Source organism: Triticum dicoccoides, chromosome 2B, assembly GCF_002162155.2.
Source record: "Triticum dicoccoides isolate Atlit2015 ecotype Zavitan chromosome 2B, WEW_v2.0, whole genome shotgun sequence".
Lineage (NCBI taxonomy): Eukaryota > Viridiplantae > Streptophyta > Magnoliopsida > Poales > Poaceae > Triticum > Triticum dicoccoides.
The window spans coordinates 135,791,409-135,806,283 of record NC_041383.1 but is presented as its reverse complement, the minus strand read 5'-3'; the positions used below and the strand labels follow the sequence as shown (position 1 = coordinate 135,806,283).

General features: G+C 45.8%; 1 protein-coding gene across 1 annotated transcript; it reads right to left on the bottom strand.

Moving 5' to 3' along the window:
- Positions 1 to 812: 812 nt before the first annotated feature.
- On the bottom strand, positions 813 to 2,154 carry LOC119362619 (uncharacterized protein At5g39865-like). Its single transcript, XM_037627863.1, has one exon. The coding sequence runs from the start codon at positions 1,982 to 1,984 to the stop codon at positions 1,364 to 1,366; it is 621 nt and encodes a 206-aa protein (XP_037483760.1). The 5' UTR covers positions 1,985 to 2,154; the 3' UTR covers positions 813 to 1,363.
- Between the last annotated feature and the right edge of the window lie 12,721 nt (positions 2,155 to 14,875).

Here is a 14,875-nt window from a genome sequence, read left to right as displayed (position 1 = left end):
GCACTGCTGTTTTGATGGATTCTTGATGCTGGCTCCGGAATTGCAGCTCCCCTCCCCTCTGTATCAGACTCGCATTCGTCTCAGCCCCGCCGATGTTCTGAATTCCTGGTGTCGATGCTGAGTTGAGATAGCCGTTTCTGCTGGCAATTCCGCGGCTGCTCACACTGGAATTTCAGAATTTATCTTTTTTATTTTTTGTTGGCACCAGCAGGTCACAAGTGCGCAGCTTTATAACCAGATCATATAAATTACAATGGACTTGTAGGCGCATCAATCAGAAGATGTTTTCTCTCCTGACACCAGGGGCTGTTCTGGATGAACTGGTCATCAGGCTTACAGAAGTGCAAGGTAGTAGAAGGAAAACACAAGATAAGCTTTTTACCAGATCATGATCAAAATACAGTGGACTTCTAGCTAAATCAATTATAAGTTTTTCTTTTCTTTTATCTCTTCAGATCATCGAAAGTTCTTGTGGATGAATTGATCACCATGGTCACATTATCTCAGCGAATCTTAAAGAAAAGAAGAGGTGGCTGCACTTTTAGATAACAACTCGAGTGCAACATGATTAAGGACTTTTAGTAAGTACAGTCAGATCATGATCATTTCCGGATGACCATCGATCACATTGTTTTAATTAAGATGTATATAACTGTACATCCATGGAATGCCATCTGTGCATGAAGAAATCAAACCGTGTAGTTATAAGATGGATCAAAGCAATAAAAGATAAAGAGTTCAGATAAAGAACTATGCAAGAATTAATCACCCCAGGCTCAAGACTTGTTAAATACCGAACTGACCTTGCATGATTAAAGTGGCTCTAATTTAGAAAACAGCTATAGAACAGCATGAGTACAGCTTCTGAGTAGTACAGTCGATCACAGCTGATTTCGGCCCTCAAGACTTTATGTTAGTACAGCTGTGCCAGTTCTTGATGAGGTATCGAACTGTATTGCTACTGTACATCCATGAACAGAATTGATCAAAAAACATGGATAAACAGGGAACTGGGCAAGAATTGAGCACTCCCAAAGCTCAAGTATTTACATCAGTTCTTCCTTATACATTAATCAATCAGGCTAATATCAGCACCAAATTTTACACACATATACAAGCACCGGCTCTTATTCATCATCGACCGCCACCACCGGGCGGCGATTCCCGCAGCAAGGAGCCAAGAACAATTCGTTCTCTTCCATCCATGAGCAGCTAACAATCCGATCCCCAAACGATCGGATTGATTGATTGATTCAGGATACATAAATCAAGAACTCCAAGAAACCGAAAATGCGCCTCTCTCTGATCTGACTGACGATGAACCTACCAACTCTAACCCTTGAATTCAATTAGAGGGGACGGATCAGGAGGAGCAGTTGGCGCAGCGCACCAGCCCGTTCTCGTTGCAGTCGCCGCAGCGGAGGGCGCGGTCCTCCTCCTCGTCGAACACCTTGCGGCTGCCGGCGCAGGCCGGGCAGGGGACGAAGCGGACCCCGCCGCAGGCGTCGCAGACGAAGGCCGGGTCCTGCCCCGCGGCGCCCTCGAGGAGGCGCCGGAGCTGGCCGGACTCGTCCAGCTGCCGGACCTCGTCGGCGCCACCGACGAGCCGGCCCCCTATGAAGAGCTGCGGGAGCGAGAAGGCGCGGCCCCGCGCGGCCAGCAGCGCCTGCAGCTCGCGCCGGAGCGCCGCGTCCATGGACACGTCGCGCTCGTCGACGGCGACGCGGGACCCCCGCAGGATGGCGCGCGCCGCGGAGCAGTCCGCGAAGGTGCGCCGCACCCCGCGCAGCGACGTCGTGTAGAGCACCACCGCCTGCGGCCGCGCGCGGGGCTCGTCCGCCAGCTGCGGCCGCCGCCACCGCGGCAGCAGCCGGTGCCCCTGGTGGTGGTGGTACGTCAGCGACCGCCCGAACTGCGGCCGCGCCTGCTGCTGCTGCTTCTTGCCGCCCTCCGTCCCGCCGGCCACGCCGCAGCCGCCCTCCATATCTCTTCTCGGTCCTCAGGGACGACGTGCGACAGGCAAGGTTCTTGATTCCTCGTGGCTATGGCGGTTACCTCGGGCGGAGGCGACGACGGACGGGTTGGGGGAGAGGAAAGGGGAGAAAGAAAGAGTCTTGCGAAAGCGAGCAATGAATTGGTTTCGCCGGAAGGTGGATCGAGGTGGGGTTTAGTTAGCGGTGGCGTATATATATTTTCTTTTCTTCTCCCGGTGGAAGTTTCCTCGTTGCTTTTACTTTGGTTCTCCTCCTCTTGATGCTGAGTGTGTCAAAAACAACTCAGCTACTGATTCACCAGCTAAATCTTGCGAGCAAAAATGGCACGCACAGCCAATTTAGCAACTAATTTCTCTACTAAAACCAGCAAGTAATTGAGACACGGACGCCGTTTCCAGTTGGAGCCAGCAGGTGTGTAAAAGGTAACTAAAGATAAGCATTTTTGGGCGCTTCTTTGCTTAGTTTGGAAGCATTTTATGTTTATTTGGTTAGTTTTTGTGGTTGATACTTGCTATACTTTGTGAGTAGCTGAGTGGCTAGCTGGGCGTGGCAGTTATTACCGGTGGGAATGGACTTGTGGTACTCTTTTGCAGCTGGAAGGAAGGTTCTTGAACGTTTTTCCGTGCCCGGCCTCAACGAGAGCCTGTCATTTTCTTCACCCTAACTTCTCCTTTTTCTCTATTTTGTGTGATCCATATTCTCTTGACAGCGCAAGTAGGAGAAATGGCACACGGCTCTCCGCTCATTCTGGTTCAGGAGGTTTTGACTGGGGCAGATCGTTTTGGAGGACTTAATAGGGACAGAGCATGGACAATTAGCTACTACTCCCCGTCATATAATATGAAAGCGTTTTTAACACTACAATAGTGTCAAAAGTGTCAAAAACGCTCTTATATTGACAACCAAAAAAACACTCTTATATTATGTGAATAGTTAACTTATATTTGACATTGTGGTGAATTACCATAGCCTACAAAAAAATATTTTACTTATTTTATTTATATGACTATCTATTCTTTCATACTCATCGTATTCTAGATTTTGATAAGATTTAATTTTATTTGACTATGTGTACGGGAAGACAATAAATTTTTGATTTAGTTGAGATTCTTATAAGATTTGATTTGATTTCTATGTAGGGAAACACAATGAAAGTTTTGATTTAGTTGAGATTTTTGTAAGATTTGATCTGATTTGACTGAGTAGGACGTGGTTTTGTGAAAGTACCGATTTAGTTTATATTATTCCAAATTACTCTATTTATGTTGTTCTTTGTGTGTTGCATCGGTTGAGATTATCAAAAAATCAACAGAAAATGGTTTTGGGAAGTACCGATTTAGTTTAGATTATTCCAAATTATTCTATTTATGTTGTTATTTTGCATCGGTTGAGATTACCAAAAAAATCAACAGAAAACCAAAGTGGTAAGGGCGTGTGGGGAGGAAAAAACAGGGGGAGGAGGTGAGGCAAATCTACCAACTCCCCTTTTAATTGTAGAGATTCGGTCAGTTGTAATGGATCTTTGTGTTGCTCATTGCCACATGTACATGCATACTATAGTAGTATAGTTGTCTTCATTTTCCGCAAGGCGGTCATTAGATATATCTCTATTTTAGAACGTTCAATTTCCACATACAATTTTAAGTAAATGTTATAATTTTCTTACGTATGTTCACTAATAACTAGCCAATTGCCAATGTGTTGCAATGGGACATGCATATTTTAGCGGTTCAACACCAATCGTATCTGACATATACCTTACACACCATATTCTTCATTTTGGTAATAATTGATTTAGTTGATGTTTTGGTAAGGATTGATTTGATTTTGCGTATGGGTAGAGAAGGCAAGGGATGTTTGATTTGGTTGAGGTTTTTGGTAAGATTTAATTTGATTGATTTAATGCAAGACATGGATTTGTAAGATTTTGATAGAATTAATGTGGAACATGGTTTTCAGTAGGCCAGGAAAAGGAACTAAGATTTAGAATCATTAGTTATTTCCAAACCATGTTTGCCCATAATGCTTACTAAGTAGAGTCATTAGTTATTGGCTTATTTCCAACACATTTTAGGACATGTGCACATTTATACCAGTTGATGATCAAGATATATTAGTTAATTTCCTGAAATGTATTGGTTGGTATATCAAAGATTCAAGGTAGACTGGTGCTGCATCAATCTGCAAAAATCAATGATGTGAAGGTGGATGCTGAATTATCTTTGAGAAATTTTGTTGTCATAAGTTTATTTTCTTCAACTTTTCGCATTTTAATTCAATCACCACATAAACATGCTAGTTTTCAGTTGGCTTGTGCTCTATATTCTGATAGGGTAATTTTATAAATAAATAAAACATGTTTTTAGTTGGTAAAAATATGGCATTATTGTGGTACCTACAATCGTGAGTTCGTAACCCATCGTAACCTCATATCAGGCGGAGGCCAATTGTTGGAAATATGAGCAAATTACCGAATGATTTTATTAACAGAAATAGTAGATAAAACATGACTAAAATAGCAAATATAAAGCAAGTCATGCAATCTGACAGAGAGAAGGTAAACATCGTCTGCATATATGAACTTGAGGTAAACACATCTAGAACAGTCACTAGATGAAGTTGGTTATACGACATAGAACCTAACATACGTAGGACAGAAACTAGAGCCAAGAACTGTAGCAGGACTTCTAACAGAAAGGAGAAGAACACGTACGGCACAGCAGCAGCAGAAGCGCTGGACTTGGGGTCGGTGTCCTCGCCTGCCATGTCGTCGAGGAGGTCGTGGACGTCGGGGAAGAAGTCGTCGTCGGGGAAGTAGTCGTCGGCGACCGGATCGTCCGTGATGAATCAGCCAGTAGTCACGCAGAGCGCTCCCCAAAAACCTTATCACCCTTCTCCCGTACAGGACTCAAAGAGTGCGGTTTCGGAGGCCTACTGTCCCGACCTGCGGTGCACGCCGCAAGCCGGGATGGAGAAGATCGTAGCAGCAGCGCAGTGCTCAGGAACCGGTGGCGAGAGGAAGAAGTAGTTCTGGTGCATCTTGCTGAGAGGAGCGACCTCCCTTTTATAGGCGCAAGAGAAGGAGGCGAGAGGGCGGCGCCGGGAGGTGAAGGGATCGAGGGAGATGAAACGAACAGACAGCAGCCGAAGGGTGCAGCTTTCGCATTTAATCTCCACTACAGCAAAACTTTCCATCTCCCGAGTGACCTTTCGTATACCCGTAGTGCGTGGCAAAAATTTAGACATCGGCTCGGCTCATTCCCGCAACGCGCGGCGCGGCGCGTCGTGACGAGGCGTGGCGTGGCGAGGCGGGCGGCGGAGGAGGAGCGCGCGTGGATGTCCCTCTTGTTCTCATGCTCATACAAGTGGGGAAAGAACCCCCCTTATAAGGAGGTCCAACTCCCACTAAACTAGCAATGTGGGACTAAACTTTTAGTAGTATCCCTTGCCTTGCACAAATGGGCTAAGTGGGCCTCTAGGATTTATTAGGAATTTCTGAAATAGTTATTGGGCTGCCCAAAATAGACTAAATTTCAGCAATCCCCCACCAGATCCCAGAGGCACACAGAAATTTGCCTTTGGTTCCAAAACACTGTTTTATATACCGGTACTGTAGTGGAGACTGTTAAGTTGAACTTCCACCTAGAACTCTATGCTACACTAGTAAGCAACTTGAACAGTGGACTGGGCCTTGAACTGCAAGTTTTCTGCGAATCTAGCTTCACATAAAGCCTTGACCGATACGTGGCTACCGTAGGTCTTCCCCGTGGGTGGAGCTTATGCGTCATACTCTGTGACCTTTCATGAGTTTACTAGAGAGAACCCTACTCTCATAGATTGCAACGTTTGACAATCAGACTCATATAGGTGTGTTCTTCAAAAGATGTTCTGCAGGATAACATCTCTGCTTAAATAAGCCACTTAGAACACATTAAGATATACATCAACCTGCCATGCAGTTTAGGAGAGTATTGCATCTTCATGGAGTGGTATTGTGAATAGTAGGAATACTCTCCTCTCAGTTGACCAACAGCTTGTCTTCCACATCTAATTCACGGGATCTCCGATCACAAAGAATAGGTTACCACTGTGAACAACTCATATTGTGGGTCCCATACCCATCTCCCTTGATGCATTATCTATCACATTACGTGATAGACCCTTAGTAAAAGGATCTGCCAGATTTTTAGACGTTTGGACATAATCCAATGCAATAACTCCGGAGTTTTTCATTTTCCTGACAGACTTTAACCTTCTCTGAACGTGTCTTGATGACTTCATGTTATCCTTTGAGCTGCTCACTTTCGTGATCACAGTTTGATTGTCGCAGTTCATAAGGACACCCGGTACAGGTTTCTCAACAACCGGCAAGTCATTCAAGAGCCGGCGAAACCAATCTGCTTCGACCGTAGCTGTATCTAGTGCTGTGAGTTCTGCTTCCATTGTTGACCTCGTTAAGATGGTCTGCTTGCAAGACTTCCAAGAAACAGCGCCACCTCCATGAGTGAATACATAACCGCTCGTGGCCTTTATCTCATCAGCATCTGAGATCCAGTTTGAGTCACTGTACCCTTCAAGCACCTTTGGATGCCCAGTGTAGTGAATTCCATAATTTGCAGTGCCTTTCAAATAACGCAAAACTCTCTCTAGAGCTTTCCAATGCACATCTCCTGGTTTTGAGTCAAACCGACTCAGTTTGCTAACAGCAAAAGAGATGTCAGGTCTTGTAGCACTGGCTAAGTACATAAGCGAGCCAATAATCTGTGAATACTTCAATTGATCTCTAGCAATTCTTCGATTCTTTTGAAGCAGCACGCTAGCATCATATGGTGTTGGAGAGGGCTTGCAGTCACTATAGCCAAAGCGACTCAAGATCTTTTCCACATAGTGAGATTGAAGCAATGTAATCCCACCATTATCATCTCTCAACAACTTGATGTTCAGAATGACATCAGCCACTCCTAAATCCTTCATCTCAAAACAGTGAGATAGGAAATCCTTGACCTCCTTAATAACATTCAGATTTGTTCCGAAAATTAGTATGTCATCAACATACAAGCAAAGCATAACTCCCTCGCCCCCACCATGGCGATAGTACACACATTTGTCAGCTTCGTTCACAACAAAGCCTGCAGCTGTTAAAGTTCTTTCAAACTTCTCATGCCACTGTTTGGGTGCTTGCTTGAGTCCATACAAAGACTTCAGCAACTTGCACACTTTCCCTTCCTGACCATCTATTACAAACCCATCTGGTTGTTCCATATAAATTTCCTCATCCAACTCTCCATTTAGAAAAGCAGTCTTAACATCCATTTGATGAAAGATAAGACCATGTGAGGCAGCTAGTGAAAGTAGAACTCGAATAGTGGTCAGTCGAGCCACAGGTGAGTAAGTATCAAAGAAATCTTCACCTTCCTTTTGGGTATAACCCTTAGCCACGAGCCGAGCCTTGTACTTTTCAATAGTACCATCAGGCCTAAGCTTCTTCTTGAATACCCATTTGCATCCTATAGGTTTGCACCCATAAGGACGATCAGTTATCTCCCAAGTTTCATTCGCCAAGATGGAATCCATCTCGCTACGAACCGCTTCCTTCCAGTAGTCTGCATCTTCCGATGCATAGGCCTCCGAAATAGAATTGGGAGTGTCATCTATGAGATACACAAGAAAATCATCACCAAAGGACTTTGCAGTCCTCTGTCTCTTGCTCCTAATAGGAACTTCATTGTTCTCCTCCACAGGACTTTCAAAGTGTTCCATCGAAATGGCAGGTTCAGTAATTGTAACTGGTTCCTGATTCGATGAACTAGACATCTCCTGATTAGATGAGGTAGCCATATCCTTCATGGGAAAGATATCTTCAAAAAAAGTCGCATCATTCGACTCCATGATCGTACCGACATGCATGTCAGGTACCTCGGATTTTATAACCAAGAATCTATAGCCAATGCTATGAAAAGCATATCCCAGGAAAACACAATCCACAGTCTTTGGTCCAAGTTTCCGCTTCTTTGGAATTGGAATATTGACTTTCGCCAAACAACCCCATGTTCGCAGATAAGAGAGTTTTAACCTTTTCTTCTCCCATTCCTCGAATGGAGTTATCTCTTTGTTCTTTGTGGGAACTCGATTTAGGACATGACATGCTGTCAATATTGCCTCCCCCCACCATGCCTTGGAGAGACCCGATGTGTCTAACATGGCGTTAACCAAATCAGTTAGAGTATGGTTCTTTCTTTCGGCCACCCCATTTGACTGAGGTGAGTAGGGAGGCGTCCTCTCATGGATTATACCATGTTCCGCACAAAAAGCATCAAATTCATTGGAAAAATACTCTCCACCACGGTCGGACCTAAGCCTCTTGATTTTCCGATCAAGTTGGTTTTCCACTTCAGCTTTATAGATCTTGAAAAAGTTCAAAGCCTCATCCTTAGATTTCAGAAGATACACACAGCAGTATCTAGTGGAGTCGTCAATTAACGTCATGAAATATTTCTTTCCACCTTTTGTCAAAACACCATTCATTTCACATAGATCTGAATGTATAAGTTCTAGTGGTGCAAGATTTCTCGTCTCCGCAGTCACGTGAGATTTACGAGGTTGCTTAGCTTGCACACACACTTGACACTTAGATCCCTTAACGGTGGTGAAACTAGGGATTAAGTTCAACTTCGCTAGTCGCGACATGCAACCAAAGTTAACATGACAGAGTCGTGAATGCCACACATTTGATTCACTATTGTTGCAAATATGATTAACAACTTTATTGCAAACGTCTGATAAGGATAAACGAAACAGGCCTCCTGACTCATAGCCTTTACCAACAAAGGTTCCATACTTGGATATTACAAATTTATTCGACTCAAAGACAAGCTTATAGCCATCTCTACACAGAAGAGATCCGCTAACAAGATTTTTATTGACGGAGGGGACATAATGCACGTTCTTCAGCCGCACGATCTTCCCCGAAGTAAACTTCAGATCGACCGTGCCAACACCACGAACAGAAGCACTTGAACCGTTGTCCATCAGCACGGTTGAAGTCCCTGCGGTCTGATAAGACGAAAACATGGAAATATCACCGCATACATGCACATTAGCACCCGTGTCAATCAACCGATCAGGAGAATGACATACTGAAAGAATAATGGGAAATATACCATACCCAGCATCCTTCATGTCAGTGTCTCCAATGACAACATTAGCGGTCTTGCCGCCTTTCCCAGGATGACGCTTGTCATAGCGATTAGGGCAACTAGGAGCCCAATGATCAGGATCTCCACACACATGACAAGCACCTTTCTTCTTGCCATTCTTCTTCTTGAAGTTCGTATGTTGCACAGCCTTGTTCTTTCCATCAAACTTTGCTTTACCATCAAACTTGCCCTTGTTCTTGAACTTGTGGGGCTGGAAGTTCTGCTTCTGTACCACATTGGCACTAGATCCTCCCTCAATACCTCGAGCATGTGTGTCCTTTGCTCTCGCCTTTTCTTCCACATCAAGAGTACCAATGAGATCCGGAACGGAAAACTCTTGTCTCTTATGTTTCAGTAAGGTAGCAAAGTTCCTCCATGAAGGAGGAAGCTTAGTGATGATACCGCCGGCAACAAACTTGTCCGGTAGCATGCAATTGAAGTGCTCAAGTTCTCTAGCAAATGACTGTATCTCATGAGCCTACTCAACCACGGAGCGCTCTTCAGTCATCCTGTAATCATAGAATTGCTGCATGATGTACAGCTCAGTGCCGGCATCCGAGACCCCAAACTTGGCCTCGAGTGCGTCCCACATATCTTTTCCATTATCAATTGACGCATAAGCATCAACTATGTTCTCTCCAAGAACACTCAAGAGCGCAGCCTTAAACAAGGTATCCATTTTCTGAAAAGCTTGTGCCTGTTGGGCATCTTGCTCTCCTTCAGGTTTGCCAAGAGTGGCGTCATAGCAACTCATGGTTTGAAACCATAAGACTGCTCTCACGCGCCACCTCTTATAGTGGATACCCTCAAACATATGAGGTCTCATGGAAGCAGCAAAACCACTTGGGGTAAATTGCCTATGATAAGGTTTTTGGATTGTTGGAAATATGAGCAAATTACCGAATGATTTTATTAACAGAAATAATAGATAAAACATGACTAAAATAGCAAATATAAAGCAAGTCATGCAATCTGACAGAGAGAAGGTAAACATCGTCTGCATATATGAACTTGAGGTAAACACATCTAGAACAGTCACTAGATGAAGTTGGTTATACGACATAGAACCTAACATACGTAGGACAGAAACTAGAGCCAAGAACTGTAGCAGGACTTCTAACAGAAAGGAGAAGAACACGTACGGCACAGCAGCAGCAGAAGCGCTGGACTTGGGGTCGGTGTCGTCGCCTGCCATGTCGTCGAGGAGGTCGTGGACGTCGGGGAAGAAGTCGTCGTCGGGGAAGTAGTCGTCGGCGACCGGATCGTCCGTGATGAATCAGCCAGTAGTCGCGCAAAGCGCTCCCCAAAAACCTTATCACCCTTCTCCTGTACAGGACTCAAAGAGTGCGGTTTCGGAGGCCTAATGTCCCGACCTGCGGTGCACACCGCAAGCCGGGATGGAGAAGACCGTAGCAGCAGCGCAGTGCTCAGGAACCGGTGGCGAGAGGAAGAAGTAGTTCTGGTGCATCTTGCTGAGAGGAGCGACCTCCCTTTTATAGGCGCAAGAGAAGGAGGCGAGAGGGCAGCGCCGGGAGGCGAAGGGACCGAGGGAGATGAAACGAACAGACAGCAGCCGAAGGGTGCAGCGTTCGCATTTAATCTCCACTACAGCAAAACTTTCCATCTCCCGAGTGACCTTTCGTATACCCGTAGTGCGTGGCAAAAATTTAGACATCGGCTCGTTCCCGCAACCCGCGGCGCGGCGCGGCGAGGCGCGGCGAGGCGAGGCGAGGCGGCCGGCGGAGGAGGAGCGCGCGTGGATGTCCCTCTTGTTCTCATGCTCATACAAGTGGGGAAAAAACCCCTTATAAGGAGGTTCAACTCCCACTAAACTAGCAATGTGGAACTAAACTTTTAGTAGTATCCCTTGACTTGCACAAATGGGCTAAGTGGGCCTCTAGGATTTATTAGGAATTTCTGAAATAGTTATTGGGCTGCCCAAAATAGACTAAATTCCAGCACCAATTAGGCAATTACTCAAAACAGGAGCTCAGCAATGATTCTCTGGTAGGGAGCCAGGGAGGGGAAAGAAAGATGAAGCTTTGCTTGGTTTGATGCTTGCCCATGTTTGGAAAACGCCAACAAATTGGCTAAAAATTGGTTGATCACCAAACTATTATGTTGTCAACCTTTATAAAAGCTGCCAACTTTTGGCCAAGTTCTGAGATTGTCATACGTTGGAATGCCTAAACATTGGCTAGACACTTTTCAGTAGCAAACCAAGTATGCATGCATGCACATGATTGTTCATGGTTCAGCTCTCATTGTCCATTTCTCGTTGGCGCTTTGCACTGTGTCGGCAGTTGGAAAAACATGTACTGCTATCATACACAGTGCCAAGTGTCGTCGAAGCTCTAGGAACTAGGGAGCATGAATGGGAAGTTCAGTTCAATGCAGAACAGTAGATGCCCGGCACCTAAACCCAGTGCCCAGTGGGCATGCATATGAATGGTCCTGAATGATCGTGGACCCGAGCGTCCAACTCACCCGAGTAATGTCTCGGCCTCTTGGGCCCCCGGTAATCTGGCATGCATCGCTGTTCTTGATGAATGAACGAATGAAACACTATTTAGAGTTTAGGACGAATGAAGATTTGCTGGTTATATATGGGTTCCATGCTGAACAATTTGCAGCTGGAGATTGGAGAGGTGGCAGGTGAGCAGTAGTGTTTTTTCTTTTTTTGCCATCTTTATGTGAAAGAAAATAATATTATGGCCCCCTCAAAAAAAAAATACGGCACCGGTCACCGGTATCATGTAGTATCGCTTGATGCAGAGGTTAGGGGAAAAAAACCTTCTTAATGTACAACAGTTGAATATAAATATTCGATCCGGTTAAAAAGCAGCGGTTTCATGGATTTCATTCTGAATTCCCAAAAAAATGCAGACTGTGAAAGGTCCTGGTGCCGTTGAGACCAAGTCGGAGGAATGCATACATGGTGAGCCAGCAATTTTTACTAGCGAAGTGGAATAATATCTCTGAAGCCTGAACGTGGGAAGTGTGTTCTTGAGACGAAAGCGAGGAGAACGGGCCACACGCACGGACAACGACGGCTTTCTGCATAGCATCGCCGTAGTGGTCTGCTGCTCGGGCGTTCCACGCGGGATGGCGTTCGCGCGACTTTTCCAAGACGCCGGCCCTCCGATACATCGACGTCTCTAGTATTAATTTTATTTTTACTAAAGCAGGCGTAAACATTTACAAATGCACTCTATTCTTCGAGAATCTTTTTATGAGTGTGTTCCTATTTTTTGTTCTTCTTCTCCATCTACCCTACCAACCTTGCCGCCTTGCTGTAACTTCTTAACCTTTATGATGCTGAGGTCGTAATAAAGTTCAAGCAGGCGTAGCCCTCGTAATAATAGTAATAAAAACGTAAAACGCACGCACGCTCTGATGAGAGTTGACAAAATAGTCAACGTAGAACGCACGCAGGCCCGGACGACAATAGGTTCACGGATCACTGTCCATGGTAAGAGGCTTTATCCGTGAGAGCTGACAATGGTTTCCACCCACATTATGCTCCCCTTGCCGTCAGAATTATAAGCTCCGGTCTGGAAAGAGAAAGAGAAAAAGCTTATAATTTGCTGACGGACCAAAATCCTTCCGATTACATCTCTCTAAAAGAATAACTTCATGATTAATCTTCCTTCCATTGTCTAACACATGAGTAAATAGTCGATGATGATGTCTTGCAGCCTCGGGAGAAGAAAAGCATGGCTTACGAAAAGAGCAAGCCACACACACACACAAACACATAGAGGCTTGGCACAATCTGTGCTTAGCACGCCTTGTAAGTAAGGCCAGCCACGGAGACCATAGACAGAGAGGCTCTGGAGTTCACAGTTATGGGATTACTTTCACACTGTATTAGCTCACATATTGAGGTTACATATAAAGGGGAGAACCCCAACGGGCTCCCTGGAGGTTAGGCACGACCTGCCTAGGCGTGCGGGACTAGTGCAGCTAGATCCTACAGAATAGGGAGGAGAGGATTACAACGAGTCCATGTCATACAGTGTTTGTTACAACAGAAAGATATACAAGTATACAACACGCTAACACCCCCCCGCAGCCGGAACTCCTTCCGGAAGGATGTTGAGGCTGAAATGAAAATCTTGAAAGACGACTGTGGGGAGGCCTTTGGTGAAGACATCAGCAAACTGTGAGCTCGATGGAACATGAAGAACGCGCGCTTCGCCAAGAGCCACTCAATCACGAACAAAGTGCAAATCAATCTCCACGTGCTTTGTCCGTTGGTGCTGCACAGGGTTCAAGGACATGTAGGTGGCGCTGATATTGTCACAATAAACCATGGTGGCACGAGCGGGCGGGCGATGCAGCTCAAAGAGTAACTGGCGCAACCAACATGACTCCGCGACACAGTTGGCAACAGCGCGATACTCGGCCTCGGCGCTGGAGCGAGAAACAGTGGGCTGACGCTTGGATGACCAAGAAACAAGGTTCGATCCAAGGAAGATACAGAAGCCCGAGGTGGACTTGCGAGTATCGGGGCAACCAGCCCAGTCAGCATCGGAGTATGCGACGAGATCATGAGTGGGTGATTTATAAAACCGAAGCCCATAGTGGGATGTGCCCTTGAGATACCGCAAGATGTGTTTGACGAGATTGAGGTGGGAGGAACGGGGGTCATGCATAAACAAGCAGACTTGTTGAACAGCATAGGACACATCTGGCCTCGTCAGCGTGACATACTGGAGGGCCCCAGCGAGGCTGCGATATAGAGTCGGATCGGAAATGGGAGGACCATCAGTGGCGGACAATTTTGCTTTGGTGTCAATGGGTGTGGCGATGGTGTTGTAGTTGAGCATGTTTGCATGCTCTAAGATCTCTAGGATGTATTGCTGTTGGGACAAGAAGAGACCGGTGGAGGAACGGGTGACATTGATCCCAAGAAAATGGTGGAGATCCCCTAAGTCTGTCATGGCAAATTCGGACTTGAGGGAGGAGATGACAGAGTGGAGGGTAGTGGTGGTGTTGGCCGTGAGGATAATGTCATCGACATATAGAAGAAGGTAGGCCACATGAAGACCATGACGATAAATAAAGAGGGATGAGTCACATTTGGAGGCAATAAAACCTAGAGATAGGAGAAAAGACTTGAAGCGAAGAAACCAAGTCCGAGGAGCTTGTTTGAGGCCATAAAGCGATTTCTTAAGGAGGCACACATGGTTGGGTGGGTGGCATCAAGGAAACCCGCCGGTTGTGCACAATAGACTGTCTCACCAAGGTTGCCATGAAGGAACGCATTTTTAACATCAAGTTGGTGGATGGGCCAAGAATTGGAGGTGGCAATGCTGAGCACAACACGAATGGTGGCCGGTTTGACAACCGGGCTAAATGTTTCGGTGTAGTCAACACTCTCACGTTGTGTAAACCCACGGACCACCCAACGGGCCTTCTAGCGGGCCAACGTGCCATCCGGATGGAACTTGTGGCGATAGATCCACTTCCCGGTCACCACATTAACACCTGCAGGCCTAGGTACCAAACTCCACGTCTCATTCTTTAACAAAGCATTGTATTCATCAAGCATAGCAGCATACCAATGGGGGTCCTTAATGGCAGACCGGTAAGAGGAGGGTATGGGAGAAATGGCAGGAGTGGAGGTAGAGACAGAAAATAATCGTTTGGGTTGAGCAAAACCAGTTTTTGCACGCGTTG

What these genes read in the sequence shown, in the direction of transcription:
- LOC119362619 (XM_037627863.1), bottom strand. Translation starts at nt 1,984, where the DNA reads ATGGAGGGCGGCTGCGGCGTGGCCGGCGGGACGGAGGGCGGCAAGAAG.